The following is a 17,474-nucleotide window of genomic DNA, read 5'->3' on the forward strand; positions in this document are numbered from 1 at the left end:
GATGCCGGAGCTAAACTTGCAATCCCGGACCATAATCTGGCGCCCATTCATGGCGAGATATTCCAGCATGTTCAATGATATGGCCTTTTGTAATTCTGACAATTATTCAAACAGAATCACCGTCTCAGGCGCCGTAGACTTCTTGTCTCTGCTAATGGCCATTACTCAACTCAATAGCCTTGTTTATTCAATTTATTGAATCCCACCTAGCAACTACCCATATGTATTTAAAATTGACCAAAGAAACCAAGAGCAAAATGGAAGTAAATTTAGATGATCGAGTCAAAGTATGCAGACAAAATATACAAAAGGACATGCCTTTGAAGAAGAAAGTATTCACCAATCCATCACAATAACACTACCCGTCCCCTTTTGTATCAACAACTGCACCAGAAACTCTTAAACGCACTGGGAGTAGTAAGGGTTCTGCACCTTGCAGGTGTAGGGAGACTCGCAGGTGGTGCCACCAGTCCAGTTAATTCCACCGCATTGGTAGTAGTGCGCGACGAGAGCTCCAGTCGAGGAAGCGCTGGAAGCTGACTGGGTGGTGGATGGGGCGACGACAAGGGTGGTTGCGCTAGATGTGGCGGGAACGGTAGTTGGCTCGGCGACGGAGACGATGGAGGTAGTGTACGCGGTAGTGTACGCAGTAACGATCGAGGTGGTTACGGAGTCGACTGCTGGGCTGGTGGCTTCGACTTGGCTGTTAGGGGTAGTGGTAAGCTCAGCGGCAGTGGAGGTCGAAGAGGTAGAAGCAGAGGTTTTCGAGGCGGAGGTAGTCGAGGTGGAGGTGGACGAAGTGGAGGTTGACGAGGTTGAGGCAGCTACGGCCACGGCAGTCGTAGTCGAAGAGGTAGAGCCAGAGCCACTGACAAAGTACTTCTCCAGGATAGGGAGGTAAGTCGAGTAAGCGGGGCCAGTGGATGGCTCCAGGCTGTACATGTAAGATCCCCACCAAGGACCGGCAGACCACCACTCAGCGCCCATCCAGACATCGCTGTTCTCGCTCATGTACTCGAGCATGCCCTCAACGGCAGCCTCGCAGACCGAGTTGACACCACCAGCGAACTCGCCAATGAAACCCTTCTTGCTATTGGCCTTCAGCCACGCGGTGGCCGATTCCAGACGCTCCTGTCCGATGGTGCTGCTGACGCAGGTCTCGGATGTACCAGAGCTGTCCGAGTCGAGGTACTGGTGCATCTCGTAGACGATCTTGTCCTCGGTATCAGTGAGGCCGCTCATGTTGTCGTTGTTGTCAGTCCACGACCAGGCACCGGTCCAAGCGTTGCCCTCGGCGAAAATGTACTGGGTAGTAGCGCCTGCGGCACGGATACCGTCGATGGCAGCCTGGTTCAGGTCAAGAACCAGAGTCTGGTCCATGTCGTGGTACTCGTTGTCTAGAGATGGGGTATCAGTACTTGTGAGGGTATCTGGTTGAAGGGGTCTTACTGGTATCGAAGATGACCAAGTCGTTGTCGGCGAACTCGGCGGCCACTGTCTTCCAGAAGGTCTTGAAGTCCGCGGTCGACTCGATGATACTTCCAGAGCTAAAATTGAATCAGTATACAAACCAGTATGGTCAACTCTGATTGAGGTCACTTACTATCTTCCATAGTTGTGGGGATCAAGGACCGCATAAGCGCCGCTGTCGGTGATGAAATTCACCGTCTATCTCATTTCCATTAGAAATGACATGCAAAGGTCGGAATATTCCATTACTTACGGTCTTGAGATCAGCCAGGTAGGTGGCAGCCGGAGTACCAGTCATGCTGTCGGGCACCAGACGCTCCATCAAGAAGGGAACCCGAAAGATGTTCATACCGGCATCCCGCAGAATCTTGATGTTAGATGTGGTGGGCCAAGTATAGTCCGTACCCAAAGTTCCAGGGATAGCAGAACCAAACTCTGCACCGGATTCACTGACGCCGACCCCTAAATGCAATTAGTTAATTATTCTCTCGATGGCCATGCATATATCCCACATACAGGTAAAGCCAGAAGAGCGCTTCTTGGCAATGCTGTCGCGCTTGGGAACAACGTCCCTCGGACGAGGATAGGCAGAAGCTAAACCAGCGGCACTTGCGGCCAGAATCAAGTTGGTAAGTCTCATTTTGAACGAAAGAAAAGAGAATGACTGTCGAGCTGGTCGAACGAAGGAATCAAGGAATGTAATGAATAGAAAAAAGAATGACGAATCAAGAAACCAGTCTTGATATTCGAAAAGAAAGGAATGTATACAATGAAACGAAAGTTAAGGCTGAGGACATGCTGGGTCATGTTATATAGTCCTGTCAGGGGCAATCAAGCCTTCCATTGAGCTCGGCCTGGCCTACCACAACATCTGATACAGGTGGATCCGGCGTTCGAGACCACTTCGCTGAATCCCACTCACAGACTGGTCACGGTAGGTGTTCCGACGGAGATTGACCTGATAAGTAGACCTGTATATTTGTTGCGGGGGCGAGGGGTCCAATGTCTGAGCTAGAAGAACCCTGGAATGAAATAATGACCACAGGAGTTAGCACGAACGGCCAGAAAGAGTTTGCTGACCATAGTTTAATCTAATTTCCTTGAATATATCAGTTTTTTGCTAGGCAGAAAACAATGAAAAAAGTTGACGTGGATCCGTGGAGTGGGGTGGAATTTGACGTTAGGATCCACAAGGGGTTCAGGGTCATTTCGGTCATTTCGGCCATTCTACGGCGCGCGACCAGGCACGACATGTATGGGTGGAAAATCAGCCCTAGTCAGCATCATAAATTGTTCCGGGAGAAGGGTGGACTCGACCATTCCTCTTCAGGGTGGTGGCCGAACAGAAAAGCCCCAAGTAGATGAGCGGCGTATCAGGATGAAACAAGGCGGAGCGTCTACTCCGGATCGAGATTTCTCTAAGAGAAAAAATATGTTCAATTCATTTCGATAATGTATGTAAATTGGAGATTGGACAAAAAAAATTCAGCTTGAACAAGCATCCAACCCCTTTTGCCATGCAAAGTCATCAGATCGCAGCATCCAATCCATGGTCAATCTGAAACCATGACACTTACCTATTGTTCGATCTGAAATTCAAAAGACCGATCGCCTTGTCCAGTGGGTACAGCGTCCACATTCCTATCCCACAATGTTCGCTCAAAGTATCGCACCCGCCCGTCAAGGTTTGCGAGTAGCACAGTCTGCTTCTGAGTCCCATATGGGCCGCTAGTATAGTCAGGGCCTATTGCGCCGTTGACTGGCATGTTTACTTCGTCTTCGATTTGAGCTGCAGCGACCATTTCTGTATCTCGGTTGATATCGTCTTTCGTTCCAATGAGAGGAATAAAAATACTCTTTCGCAGGTGCTGGGTGTAAGTGTCAATAGTGTTGGGCTCATTGGGTAACCGAGGCAAAGTATCGGTGCTGAGCACCTGGAGCAAACGCTCAATCAATGCGTCCTCGTCTTCTTGAGCTTGGGCATGAGCTTGAATCGAAGAAGCCATGAGCTGTTCGCCATTGACGATCTTCGGCCATGATCGGTCATCGAATGTTGTATTGCTGAGACCTCTTGTTTGGTTCTTTTCCGCCGCAACCCAGGCGATCTGATCCATGTCGGAGGAGCGATTGGACACAATAGCCAATGGTTTATTTATATGCCCACATACTAAGCTAAATCCACCCACTCGTTTCGCCTCTTCGCTAGCCACCATAGACTGTACGAAGCTGTGGGTGGTCTGCTCTTTCGGGGGGCTGGTCAACCAATTGTTCACGATTACTCCGCGACTATATTGACCGATGGCCTGACAGGCTTTATCCTCGCGGTAATTGGTGAGGACAGCCAGTTTCCCTTGTTTTGTCACTCCCATCCATGTGCCGTGGGTTGACCGTGCTAGGTCGCGTGATCCGAGCACATACGAGTATGGCTCTGGCCACCAGTCTGGCTCTGAAGTCGGACGGTGGAGAAATTCCTGGACCCAGTTAGTATGCATGTCATCGCTTAGGTGGGCCCACGTACATCTCTATTATCGATAACGATCAATGAATAGTTCGGGTGGGCGGTGGAGATCAAAGCGATACACATGGCTGAGCTCCCGATGTCGCAATTGAGGTCCAGGGATTGGATGAGATCGGATTCAGGGTTCAGGTCGTACCGCAGATCTACAAGATTCAAGATGCGGTGAAGAGGATCGAATGATGTAGTGGGGGAATAGCGCCCCTTGCTCGGTTATACAAAGCCTTGGGCATCGGATGATTGGGCCGATCGGATCTCCACAGGTTGATCGGTATATTGTAGAGAAGATTCAGAACCAAAAAAAGAAATTAGAAAAGAAGAAAAGTAGAAAATTAAATAGGACTATATGATCGGATTGACTAGAAACAAGAACTTCCCCAATTTCCCATGTTTTCCCTCGTGACGTCAAGACGAACCGTTGACTTTCTTACCCGTTGCGGGTCTTCAGCTGATATGGATGCCGACATGAGACTCTTTCTTCCCCTTTCACACAACTCCCCTTCTTTGTGATTCTTCCAGATCAGGGAGCTTTTTCCAATCTTCTACTGTTGTGAAGTCTGTTTTTTACCTGTAACCCTTCAGCCTGTGGTTGGAGGGGAAGCTGCATTGAAAAACTTCTTATCGAAACCCTCCCCCCCCCGCGCGAGTCCGTGACTTCTCACCACCATGTTTGGAATCTTTGCGGACTTGATGTCGTGAGTATTACAGGATTGTGTGAATCTGCAAATTTTGTTCACATTAATGACTTTCCGATAGCTCCGTCATCACCATTCTCTTCCCCGTCTTTGCATCCTACAAGGCTCTCCGCTCCTCCGATCCCTCACAACTTGCACCATGGCTGATGTACTGGGTGGTTCTCTCCGTCATTCTGCTGGCAGAATCCTGGACGGTATTCATCATTGGATGGTATGCTCTGGCATCTTTCCTATAGATTCATTCACTAACATACCCCAGGTTTCCATTCTACAGTTGGATCCGTCTGTTCTTCATGTGCTATCTCGTCCTCCCACAAACGCAGGGTGCCCGCCTACTCTATCAAGACTATGTCGATCCATTCCTGACCCACCACGAACACGAGATTGAGGAGCTTATCGGTCGCGGCCATGAGCGAGCCAAGACACTCGGCCTGCAATACTTCTACCAGGCCATGGAAATGATTCGGGTGAAGGTGCTAGGTCTCCCTCCACAAAAGGAAGCCCCACCGCCCCCGTCAGGGCCCGCCGCATATGCACAGTCTCTACTGTCGCGATTCAATCTCCCGTCTGCAGCGGCCACGGCCTCAGCCCCTGGAGATTGGTATTCCGCTCTCAGCTCCGCACTTGGGTCGGTGACATCACCTGGAAAGTCTCGTGAGGCCCATGAGGAGGATCTCTCAGCCAGTGGCACTCTCCTCCAGCGCCAAATCCAATCTATGACCGGTATCGATAAGGCGCAGTACATTTCTCACCAGAGAGAGGTGCTGGATTATCTGCGGTCGACCCTGGCACGTGAGGAGCAAGCGATTCAGCGTGATGACGCAGATGATGATGATCTTGCCTATGGGGCCCCGCTGCGGAAGATCAAGAGCGATAACTCCTTTGATGTTGTCGATGATGAGGATTTGGGTTCACGTCCAGCTCGTCGCACCAGCGGTAAATGGACCTCTGGATGGCTGGGCCCTGAGAATGACTCCTCCGGTTCCTCGGAGCATGCATCCCGGACCACGGGATATGAACGATATAACTGATTCTAGCTGAGACCGTTCAAAGGCCATCTGATGAAAAAGCTTCCACATTCCAGGGAGAAACATTTAACATAGAAGGTGGATCTTGATGAAACCCATGGGAAGGGTGTTATTTATGCGTTGCTTTTAAATGAAAAGCTTGGAGGCTCCTGCGAAACCTCCCATTCATTCATTTTCACAAAGTTAATGTACACAAATTCAGTAGCCGAGGTGCAGAGCACAATCCAATCCGATCGAAAAAAATTAGACTTGCAGGTAAAGGAAAGGTGTAGCTGCAAGGTGCGGAAGCCGGGACAAAGACGATCTTAGGAATGCATATCCCTTTTATTAAGGTACTAGATTATCCCTACCTACCGACGTACATTTGGAAGTACAGTCATTTAGTCTGACACAGACTATGACTCAAAGCACCTTAAGCATCCTTGTCAGATAGAAAGACCAATTAGGTTTAGTATACGGTTATAGCCTCAGTATCCGGTTAAGTCCAGTGGCGAGAGAGACTCGGAGCATTAAGTTATACCAAAAGATCCACTTTCATTGTTTCTTTAGTATTGTTGTCACCCCTTTTAAGTGTCATTATAGTTATCAAAATGTCATAGAATGAGTAACAAGTTTCCAAGCTAGAAGTGATCGAAATTCTGGTACTTTGTATAGAGGTTCTAAGGGCAAGAAATTACATCGTCATGTCATTGGTGGCGGAGTTTGTAGATACCAATAACTTCCCCTCCAACTATTCATTTTCTCAATTTTTTCTCCTTGATTTCCCTCCATAGGATTCTCTACAGAATTCTTGAAATTAGTTTCTCTTTCTTCCAGGTTAGTTGAGTTCAAATGAAGTTTTTGTGTTCATAATATTCCACAAAGCCCGAAACCACCAATATTTTTTTTCCCACCGAAACAACTTTTTTCCTTTTGGATTTTTTCTCCTTCCCACACCCACACATTTCGTGTTGAACAATCCAACAAAACCCTTGTGGACCACACGTTGCTTTGTTTTTTTTACAAGCTGCGTTTTTTTTTGTGGTCGTCATTTCATTCAGTTGATCTGACTTTTTTTTCCTTTTGAACGAATCTCTAATCCCCAGTTGCCCCAGGTGAATGTGGACTTGACGAAGCCTCTTCCACATCTTGACATCACTCGTCACCTTTACGACTTTCTTCTCCTTTCGACCTCATCGCGTGATTTAACGTGAACATACCTGTCTAATGAGCTCGATCCCTTCTCAGTCGGGCGTTCAACCAGGCCAGAGCACCGCTTCCACCTCTCCCAAGCCCGCATCTTCCCCCCTGGCTGCGCCAGCCAGGTCTTACGCCAACGCTACAAAGAAAGCTGCGACGGACTCGTCCGCAGCTCCCGTCACTGTGGGTGGCTCAGCGCAACATGGGAAGTCGACTTCCGTATCTCCTGTGAACGGCAAACCCATGCAAAACCAACCCGCCCAGCAGGCCTCGGGTGTGACCATCGTCAATGGCGCCCCAACCGCTCCTGCTTCCCAAGGTGATCACTCCCGAAAGCCTTCGGTGACCATCACCTCTGCCGGTACCTCCGGATATATGCCCAACGGCGGCCCTGCAAGCCGTCCCAATAGCCTCCAGTTCGGTTTCGCGAACCAGCAGAGCTCGCCCAACATGGGCAATCCTGCTGTTCTTGCTTCCAGCCAGTCGCAGTCTTCTGGCCTGGGTGCCCCGTCGCCCAACCCACGTGTTACCTCACCGCAGACTTCCCCATCGCCTATCCCACAGCCCGCTTCAAGCGGCGGTCGTCCCCCATCTACTTACCAGGCACAGGGCAACGTTCCTAACTTTGGTAGCTTTGGTGAGACTGGTGACAATAACGTAAGTTGACACTCCTTGTTTATGGCCCACATTTCCTCGCCAAAAAGTGAGAGAATTTGAGTGAGAGAGAAATGCAAAAAATTTGCCGCATGTGATGCGCACAAAACCCGCGAATCGAATCCTGGCTTCTTCTTTCCCCTCCCCGAACTTCTCTCCCCATGTTGTGATCAGTTACTCATATAGATGCGCCCATCTTCATAGGCACCCCTTGGCCCCGGTCCCCAACATTTGCGTCGCGAATCTTCGCAGTCTACCCACAGTGATATGAGCAACCATATGGGCGGTGGACGTGGCGGCTACCCTCAGGGTGGTCGCGGACGTGGATACTCCCAGTCTGGATACCAGGGACAGATGCCCTACTCACCGGGCCCGAACTTCCGTCAACCTCACAACGCGCCCCGTGGCGGACCCAACATGGGCCCTCAGTTCCATGGCCCCAACCAAGGCCGTCCGCTCGCAGCCCCGTTCCCGAACTCCCCACACCAAGCCAACCGCAGCCCCGCGCTGGCTAACGCCCACCCAACCACTCCCCAGATGAACCAGGTTCCTATGGCCCACCCGCAAATGCCGCCACAGCCCTTCGGCTACGGACAGCACATGGGTCCCCAAACTGTGAGAAATCCACCCTTTGCTCGTCAATTTAAATACCCAGCCCGGCGTGGCAATCATAAAAACTACAGGGGAAAGCGTCAGACCAACCCAGGTCCCGGTCCCTTCCCCTCCCTGGATCTCGCACCTGAAAGTGGAAATTTCGAACAATATCTAACATTGTACAAACACCAGGGCTACCCTCCATACGACCCCAACTATGCCTACTACAACCAAGGCTATATGGGAGGACAGATGCAATATATGACTCCTCCGTCGCCCCAACCCCGTCCTGGCATGCCTTACAACCCTCAGGCTCCCGGCTTCATGCAGGGCCAGTACCCCGTTCAACCCCCACCGCAGTCTACCCCTCTCTCGCGTACTCCCTCCCAGGTTTCTACTGACCGTCCCGGATCGAGCCTTGGCCAGCCGGCTCCTGCTGGTGCTCCGGCTGCTCACGCTCAAGCTGGCAGCAGATCTTCTAACAGCCCCGCTCCTACTAAGCCCCACTTCATTATTCCCTCAGCCAAGAAGAGCCCAATTGTCATCAAAGACCCCGGTAGTGGTGTTGTGAAGACTTTCGGTACCCCCGCTTCTCCCGCTCGTGCTACTCCTTCTCCCGTGAAGGTGGCCACTCCTACAGCGACCCCGCCTCCCCGAACCACCAGCGCTTCTGACCACGCTCGCACTGACAGCAAGGTTGGAGTCAAGACCGATGAGGAGAAGAAGCAGGAACTGAAGGATGCCGTTCGCCAAAAGATCCAGGAGGATGAGGCCGCTCAGAAGCGTGCGGCCGAGGAGGCCTCCCGCAAGGCTGAGGAGCCTAAGAAGGTAGAGGAAAAGAAGGACGCAGATGCTGATTCTGCTGCCGCTGCCCTGCAAGATATGAGCTTGCAGGACAAGGCCGCCCCTGCCGCTGCCGCTGCCGCGGCTGCTCCTGTTACTGAAGCCCCTGCTCCGGCTGCTGAGGAGCCCAAGAAGGCACCTGCCCCCGCCCCAGCTGACGATGATGAGCCCGACTTCGACGCTATTGAGCGCGAGTTGGCTGAAATTGAGGCCAAGGAACGTGCTGCTGAGGAGGACTACAACCGCAAGAAGCAGGAGAAGAAGGAGGCTGCGGAGCGCAAGGAACGCGAGGATCTTGAGGCCTACGAGGCAAACATGAAGAAGGCCGAGGCTGAGGCTGAGGAGCGCGAGCTCGCTCGTGAGGCCGCTCGCGCCAAGGGCGAGACCACCTCCAACGATGACCTCTTTGCTTCCCTCAAGAAGGGTGGCTTGGCTGCTACTGAGTCGTCGACACCTGCTGACAGCGGTGCCAACACTCCTGTTTCGTCTGACATGGGTCCCCCTGGCAAGCCCGCCAGCGCTACTACTAAGAAGCCCTCCAGCTTGAAGCTGGATACTAAGCCCGAGACATCCGAGCCCAGCGCTGCCATGAAGTCTTTGCAAAACGCCAAGTTTGTTGAAGACCTAGCCAAGGTTATCTACCCCTCCTCTATTATCGCTCCCAACCTTGCCCTGAACTCCAGCGCCCCTGAGGGTCGCCGATTCCACTATGAGAACGATTTCCTGCTTCAGTTCAAGGATGCCTACAAGGACAAGCCGTCTGTTGACTGGGACATTCGCATTCGGGATACCGTTGGCGACGCCGATTCTCGCTCCGCTCGCACCCCCAGCATGGGGAGCCGTCAGAACTCTCGCAATCCCAGCAGCAATGGATTCACCATGGGATCTGGTATTATCCCCGTCGGTCGCAACAGCATGGGCCCCGGTAACCCTGCCATTGGTGGTCCCCGTGGCCAATTCAACCAATTCGGTCCCCGCATGGGCAGCGGAATGGGTTCTGGCCCGGGCATGATCCGCCAGCACTCGAGCACCATGGGTCCCATGTCCCCGGGTGCCCGTGGCAACTCCAGCAAGGGCGGCCGCGCGGACAGCAAGCGCAACAAGAACCCTCGTAAGGAGGGTGAGAATGACAAGTCCATGCCTCTGACTGCTGGTATGAAGCTGGAAGCCATTCAAGTCTCTGCCACTGGATGGAAGCCCCGCAGCGTTGGACAAGCTACCGCCGGTCCCACCCCTGGAGGTGAAGGTTACATGACTCCCGATATTGTGCAGCGCAAGGTCAAGGCTGCTCTTAACAAGATGACCCCTGAGAAGTTCGACCGTATCTCCGTCCAGATTCTGGACATTGTTGCACAGTCAAAGGATGAATCAGATGGCCGCACTCTCCGTCAAGTCATCCAACTGTTGTTCGAGAAGGCGACCGATGAAGCTCACTGGGCTTCCATGTACGCCAAATTCGCCAAGGCCATGCTGGAGAGCATGAGCCCCGAAATTAAGGATGAGAACATTCGCGATAAGAACGGCAACGTCGTTGCCGGTGGCAATCTCTTCCGCAAGTACCTGCTTAACCGCTGTCAAGAGGAGTTCGAGCGTGGTTGGAAGGTCAACCTGCCCGAAAAGCCCGAGGGCGCCTCTGAGGAGACTCAGATGCTTTCTGATGAATATTACATTGCTGCTGCCGCCAAGCGTCGTGGTCTCGGTCTCGTGAAGTTCATCGGTGAGCTGTACAAGCTTGGCATGTTGACTGAGCGTATCATGCACGAGTGTGTGAAGAAGCTTGTTGATTACGAGGGTATGCCCGATGAGGCTGAGGTGGAGAGTTTGACCAGTCTCCTCCGCACAATCGGTTCCAGCCTGGATGCTTCTGAGAAGGGTCCTGCTATGATGGATGCTTACTTCGCTCGCATTGCTCTTATGGTTGAGACACCCAACCTGCCTAGCCGTCTGCGTTTCATGCTTATGGTATGTTTTTTTTTTTTAATCCGAGTTATTTACTGGAATAAAGCTAACAAATTCCCAGGATATTATTGATCTGCGTGCTAAGCGCTGGAACTCCAAGGATTCCGACAAGGGTCCTAAGACTATCCAGCAGATTCGTGAGGAGGTATGTTATACAACTGTTCTTGATTCATGTGGCCTTATACTAACTTGAACACAGGCTGCCCGCGCTCAGCAAGCCGCTGAGCAGGAGAAGATGCGTCAACAGGCCAACCGTGGAGGCGGTGGTGGTCGTCCCCAGATGGGCCGCGGTGATGCCCGTGGCTTCGGATACGGTCAACAAGCCCCTCCTCCCGACTACGCATCTAGCAAGGTTGGCAGTGACGACCTCCGTCGTCTGCGTTCCACTCGCAACACCAACCAACCCATGTCATTCGGACCGTCCAGCATGCTCGGCTCACGGAGCAGCAGCGGCCGCAAGAACCTGGGTCCGGGTGGTAACCTCGTTCGCGGCAGTGATGATAGTGCCGCTAGCAGCCGTACTGGTACTCCTCCTGCCGGCAAGAAGGAGGACAAGGAAGCCGCTTCTTCCATCAACGCTTTCAGGTAAGCCTCGCCCAATATCCTAATGAAATCGAATCTCACTAACTTCTCATCAGTGCCCTCGCCGCCCTGGAAGACAAGGACAACCTGGCTACCTCTCCCCCATCCGCCCACACCTCTCCCGTCCTCACCAAGTCGCAGCCCGCGACCGAGCGCCGACCCTCAAAAACCCCATCCAAGGATGGCGAGAACGCAGCATAGATTCCTTAGGAGTAATGATCAACGTTTTCCATTTTTTCTGCTTTCAACAAAAGATTTCCCTTCTCTTCTTTCCTCTTGCCCTTCACGCCAACTCTTTCCCGAACCTTTTTCCATGTTTCCCACTACTTGCTCCCCATCTGCGCTTGCGCTTCACTTTACTACACACGAAGTTCGCAGTCTCACCCTTGCATGTTCCGACTGGGTCGGTTTTTTCTCTTTTTTTCCTTTGCCTTTTCCAAGGGACCGCTTTTCGATCCACTTCATAGTGTACAATTTTCACATCCTTTTTCTACTATTTCCTTTTTTTGCTTAATTGTGATGGGATGTGGGAAAGCAGTAGGCTTTACTCGATTCGGTATTGGTATTCATACTGATAGTAGGAATGGATGCGATGGATAGTGGAGTCGGGGAAACTGAGATCTTACTGGGATTGTTATGTAATGCCGGTAGGTGGTATTCTGACCAGTTGGGTTTATTCTATAGTTGCTCTGACCTAGATCCATGGAAGGAGGAATGTTTCTTTCATTTGTGTGGATTTCTTCTCTTCTATACCATGTGGTTAATACTAAGTTTTTCATCTTCATCTTCATGTATGCTAGGTATTCAAGGTTGAATAGGATCTCTGGTTGGATATCTTGCCATTTTCTAACAGTATGATATTGACGGTTGGCTATGAACGAAAGAAAGACAGAACAGAACGGTTGAAATGGGGTATTTGCACGCTGAAGGGTATAATCGGATCAAAATATGGACCTGGTACATGAACAATGCAAGGTTGCGTTGCTTTGCATGATGTTGAAGGTATACCAATGCTCCAAGACAAGACAGACAAGAACGAATACAATGCAAGAGTAACTGTGTTACTCGGTGGATGGTGGTGGACTTTTCTCATGGTTGTCGGAAACTTGAATGATGGGAATTGAAACTCGAGGGTTAAACTCTGGCGATTCACCAGTTTCGGCTCTTGAGAACTCCTTCTCCGGCTCTGTTGATGGGGTCTCATCTGACGAGCTCTGCTCCTGATCAGGAGTGGGAGAAGGTGTTTCACCTCTTGGATAAGGTGAGGACGATCTCTTCGTCTCCTCAGTCGTAACAACGCTTTCCTCCGAGCTGGCGGGACTCCCGTTCATCGGGCTCTTCATCATGACAGAATCGAGGGAATATGGAACAGGAGACGTTTCAGGTTCATCATGGCTCAGACTGCTACGGTCTGAGACAGACAAAGAGCTCCGTGAATTCTCATGTGAATAAGTTGCAGGCAGCCCGAGCGCCTCAGCGACAGCAGCCTCCTCGTCAGGCAGCTTCGAGCCACTACTCTCAGCACTAGAACTGGTGTCAAATATCCGGCCGCCTCGCTGCTCGCTCATCTCCAGGATATGGTTATAGCTTCGTCGGGTGGGGTCTGCACGGCGCTTCTTCTTTTTCTTCTCGCGCTTCGGCGATGGACGCACAACAATAACCGGAATTGGTGATTGCTGAAGACAGTATTTAGACACGGATCCGGGAAGTAGACTGTGAACGCCTTTCAAGTTGCGACCACGAGTTCCAACAACTAGCATGGCAGGCTCATATATGCGAATCTAGACAAGTTAGAATTCATTCTCATCAAAGACTCAAGACAAAACTCACCATCCGCTGGATAATATCCTCCACTTTCCCCACTGCCAATTCCAGAACCAGACTGATCGCCTTTTCATCCTGACTATTTTTCTGAATGACTTGCTCAAATAATCGCTCAGCTTCCTGTCGATACTTCCGCGCCTCAATCGCAGCATCACTCGCCATGCGCGAATCCTTCTCCACAGCCCTAAGACAAACAATCTCATCACCATCATCAACAAGTTCATCCAGGAGCCATTCCAGCGCAAACTCAGAATACTCATTCTGGTCTGTCCCGCACAGAAAAGTCCGACTCCGCCGTGTACTCTGGTACCCCTTATGCTTGTAATTCATTGTCAAGGAGAAATCCGCCGCATCGCGATTATCAAAGGTATCAAACGAGACACCGCGCTCATAAGTCCTTTGCATGAAAGTCAGCAAGCCGCCCGCTAGATCAGCGGTAGAAAATGGGAAAGGCTAAGGAAAGGGGGAAAATCTAGGACATACTTCGGCGGCGGCGGAGATAATCCCCGACTGACAGACAACCTCTGTTCCCTCTCCACTTCTGGATCTCTGATCGGCACACCATCCCCTTGCGATCTCCGCTTCTCCTTGAAACTCAACGACCTCGAAGGAAGCTGCGCCTCAGCCGAGCCAACGTTGAACTGTATAGATTTCCGGCGCGGACTGCGCGCGCGCGGTTCTCTGGATGCGATTCCTCCGGGGCTCGTCGAAGACTGAGTCATGCTTGCCATAGAATCGGGACGATCATCGGACTCAAAGGATGGTTTGGGGATTGGAGGGGCGGACATGGTGCGGGGGGAGTCGGATTTTGCCGATGGACGAGTTGGGAATCGGTCCGATGGCTAGGTGGATAGGGGCAGGCTTGGTGGTGTTTGGTTTGGAGCGATTTAAGCTTTCCCTTGATTCTGTTTTATCTAGTATCGGGTGGATGGGTTGATTTGAAGTTGTCTCGGTTGGAGAAGGGAAAGCTTGAAGGGTGAAATGTGGGGGCAACCAGTCAAGTGAGGAATGAGCTGCATGTCAAGCCACGAGGTAGCTGTTCTGTTTCATACTGGGAAAGCAGAATGGAAGTGACGCTTGCAGCGAGGGGTTTGGACCCGAAGTAGAAGGCGGTGAGCTTATCGATAGCATCACGCCTTAGGCAGAAGTAAACACAACATTACTATACGGAGTTAGGGTGATGAGAAATAAACAGTACATGTAGCATTAAGGATCTACTGTCAAGCCGCTGAAAATTGCTATCTAGATATGTCCGCAGGTACCTATTCCATGTCAAGCCACAACGTCAGTGGCCCGTTCGCATGTCGGACAATCAGATTTAGTAAATATAGTTCAAAAATACGCAGGGAACCCATGGCCATGAGGACCTTCATAGTCAAGGTGGAAACAGTGTACTGTACATTTACAAAAATTTTAGAAACCTAGGAAGAAAGCAGAGCCCGACCTTTGGTATGCAAGTGCGCAGGTGATCCAACCCCACTTCTGCAGCTAATGTAAATCTCTTCCAAGGTTCCAGCGGGTATTGCGGGAAAAAGAAGACGGGTGATCACCACATAGTTAAGGTACAGAGCACGGGGCACGCTAGGGAGATAACGGACCTTGAACTTCAACCTGCAGATCCCGAAATTCCTTCCATAATCGGTATAAATTAGAGACTATTGATCCCAATCGGATATGTCAATACTTCTATCGCGATTCCATTCTCCGTGAGAAAGAATGACCCCACCAATACCAATAATTGCCCTTTGAAGACACTAGTACCCGTAGCGGACCGACTATGCCGACTTAGCCGCGCTGATCGGAGACTATCGTCCCTTGGCGTTGATCTATCGCAGCGGTGAGTGCGCTCAGACCGATCGACCGGTCACATGCACCGTGGAGCCAATGTGGTTGGTACAAGTGGATATGTATGTACGAAAAGATTTGGAAGATAAACTTGAGTATTTTGGATTGATACGGAGGTCTTGCCCCGTCTATGTACATCCGGTTGGGATCACAATTTTCCATGTCTCCCCCGCTTGGGTAGTCTCGACCTGTGATAGGGAGAGCTGCCCGATTTCCAAGAAAAAAAAAAAAAAAAGAAAAAGAATAAAAGTAGGAAACATGAAGCTACTCAGTAGCAGAGATGAGAGATGCAATGTATGTATGCGACCGTATAGGTAAACAAAACGCCGTAAATAAAAATCAAAAATAAATCGCTTCAAATGCCATCACGGTCATGAGCATTAGGGTATCACAGAAATCAAGGCAGATGGTATACAGAGTAAGTCATGACAAAGGCATCAGTATGCCTCGATGATGGTCTGCTCTTGTGAAACGTAATACCCAGACTCGAACAGATGGGCTTGGTCCAGCGAGATCTCTGTGGAGGTAGCATCCTTCTCATGGAAGGTCTCCAAGGTAGGTTGGGGCGGGGAAGGAGGGAGGAGCTCTTCTTCGGACTCGCCATCCGAGTCCGCGAGAAGCTCAGGCGGAGACTGGCGCGAAGGCGACCGAGTCAAGCTGAGCTCCTCCAGGTCCTCCACATCGTCGTATTCAAAGTCACTGTCTGTGTCGTCGTCCTCTTCCATCAAGATGGGCTCCATTGGACCAACGGGTGGTGTGCGGCGGCGGACGGGAACGTTGACGGCAAAGCCGGCGTCCTCAAAGTCCGAATCCTCGGTGTCACTGTCACTGACGTCGGAATCGAGGTCAGAGGCATCCTCATCGTATTCCTCGGGTTCCTCGATCACTGTCGAGGCCCATTGGATGTGTCGGGGTTCTTCTTGAGCCTTGGTAGCACCACTGACGGTCTGGTTAAACCAGCGTTCTTGTTCCCGTTCAGCATCGGCAAGGTCTAGCATAAGGGAGTCGAGCAGGTTGGCGTGACCGACCAGCAATCGGAGGTCGTGGTCCGCCCGGGAAGCCTCATGGGTGAGCTTCTTCCGGGCAGTGTGAGCGAGGTAGTATGTTTGAGTGATGCTCATCTTCTTTTGTTGGCGGCGACGGGTGAGGGATGTGAAGTAGGGGGAGTCGGAAGAGGCAAAAGAAGTTTCCTTGGTGAGAGAGGAAGCCATTGTGGGCAGGAAAGTATTATAAGAGCTGTAGGTACTTTCTGCCAAGGTGGTGACTCAACCGTGTGTTCATCCAGTCACAATTGGTGATTGAGGGAAGCGGTGTGGGTAGTGCGAGTTAAAATGTTGTAAACCAGATCGAGATCAACCTTGGTGGTTCTTGATATGTTATATCCCAAGTTAATTTATGGGGTTGGATGTTTCATGTAATTGTAATTTTTTTAACCCTGGGGGGAGGAATGACACTTTAAAAGGAAAGGCCCAAGATTTTTTTTTTCCTTCTTTCGTTATCCCGTGTATCCGTTAGCTAAAGTCCGGGACCCGATCGGAGGATCCCCACCTTGTGGATCCGAGGCCGAGCATTATTCAGCTTTGATTTTGGGTTTGGATTTCTGATTATTTGATTATTTGTTTTGTCGAACGAATGACCAAGCCTCAAAGCCTTACATACATGCGCTCAGATGATATGTATGCAGCCTACACCGCTATGTATACCGCTATAGTCAATTAAACAGTATCTAATTCGTAAACTATTTTTTTTCTATTTTTCTCATCTTTAGTAAATTTTTGGAATTGGAGTTAGCGCATTTAAGTCCATAACTGACTCATCGGTTAAGTCCGTTTCTCGCCAATTTTCAATCCAGTCAGACCCTGGACCCACATGACTTCGGATGACCAATACTTCGTCCGCGGACACGGATTGTTCTTAATTCCGATTACGGATTTTCTGGTACGGTTATGATTTCCAATCACCTATAATCAAAACCTAACACCCTTTCGCCTTACAGATAACCATGTTCAGCGTATCAGCTATATCTTCATGACCAATCCAGATACCCAGGGTACTCCAAGCTCTAATTAAATTAGGAATATGCCATGGACACGGACCACTCTAGCCATGCGGCTGCGAAAGCAGCATTCCCCAGGAAACCAGCAATTATTGGCAGTTAGGGGGGCTGTGACACGCGGGGGCCAGTCACAGCACGTCTTCTTCCCTGTCATTTCGCCTGTCTTAGCTATCTTGACTCCTTTCTGTCTGCCTTGTTTCCGAGCCACGTCGTGCTCCTTGCAGGACAGG

General features: G+C 50.8%; 6 protein-coding genes across 6 annotated transcripts; 2 read left to right on the forward strand and 4 right to left on the reverse strand.

The window, feature by feature from the left end:
* Positions 1-399: 399 nt before the first annotated feature.
* egl3 (putative extracellular endoglucanase/cellulase) lies at positions 400-2,110 on the reverse strand (the record flags this gene model as incomplete). Its single annotated transcript, XM_057140736.1, has 5 exons — positions 400-1,397; positions 1,450-1,547; positions 1,604-1,668; positions 1,724-1,932; positions 1,987-2,110. 5 exons carry the CDS (start codon positions 2,108-2,110, stop codon positions 400-402), a joined length of 1,494 nt encoding a protein of 497 aa, XP_056994742.1.
* Positions 2,111-3,047: 937 nt separating this feature from the next.
* Positions 3,048-4,054, reverse strand: N7520_006803 (NRDE family protein; the record flags this gene model as incomplete). The annotated part of the gene is made up of 2 exons (XM_057140737.1): positions 3,048-3,941; positions 3,989-4,054. 2 exons carry the CDS (start codon positions 4,052-4,054, stop codon positions 3,048-3,050), a joined length of 960 nt encoding a protein of 319 aa, XP_056994743.1.
* A 597-nt stretch (positions 4,055-4,651) lies between these two features.
* N7520_006804 (HVA22/TB2/DP1 family protein) lies at positions 4,652-5,711 on the forward strand (the record flags this gene model as incomplete). Its single annotated transcript, XM_057140738.1, has 3 exons — positions 4,652-4,680; positions 4,742-4,891; positions 4,940-5,711. The coding sequence occupies 3 exons, from the start codon at positions 4,652-4,654 to the stop codon at positions 5,709-5,711; spliced, it is 951 nt and encodes a 316-aa protein (XP_056994744.1).
* Positions 5,712-6,914: 1,203 nt separating this feature from the next.
* N7520_006805 (putative eukaryotic translation initiation factor subunit eIF-4F) lies at positions 6,915-11,720 on the forward strand (the record flags this gene model as incomplete). The annotated part of the gene is made up of 5 exons (XM_057140739.1): positions 6,915-7,544; positions 7,746-10,940; positions 10,999-11,082; positions 11,137-11,522; positions 11,576-11,720. The coding sequence occupies 5 exons, from the start codon at positions 6,915-6,917 to the stop codon at positions 11,718-11,720; spliced, it is 4,440 nt and encodes a 1,479-aa protein (XP_056994745.1).
* Positions 11,721-12,580: 860 nt separating this feature from the next.
* On the reverse strand, positions 12,581-14,131 carry N7520_006806 (universal stress protein; the record flags this gene model as incomplete). Its single annotated transcript, XM_057140740.1, has 3 exons — positions 12,581-13,300; positions 13,350-13,740; positions 13,827-14,131. 3 exons carry the CDS (start codon positions 14,129-14,131, stop codon positions 12,581-12,583), a joined length of 1,416 nt encoding a protein of 471 aa, XP_056994746.1.
* A 1,494-nt stretch (positions 14,132-15,625) lies between these two features.
* N7520_006807 (uncharacterized protein) lies at positions 15,626-16,399 on the reverse strand (the record flags this gene model as incomplete). Its single annotated transcript, XM_057140741.1, has 1 exon — positions 15,626-16,399. The coding sequence occupies one exon, from the start codon at positions 16,397-16,399 to the stop codon at positions 15,626-15,628; it is 774 nt and encodes a 257-aa protein (XP_056994747.1).
* Positions 16,400-17,474: the final 1,075 nt, after the last annotated feature.

The sequence above is a fragment of the Penicillium odoratum genome (assembly GCF_028828045.1).
Source record: "Penicillium odoratum strain IBT 22623 chromosome Unknown utg000005l_segment0_segment0, whole genome shotgun sequence".
Lineage (NCBI taxonomy): Eukaryota > Fungi > Ascomycota > Eurotiomycetes > Eurotiales > Aspergillaceae > Penicillium > Penicillium odoratum.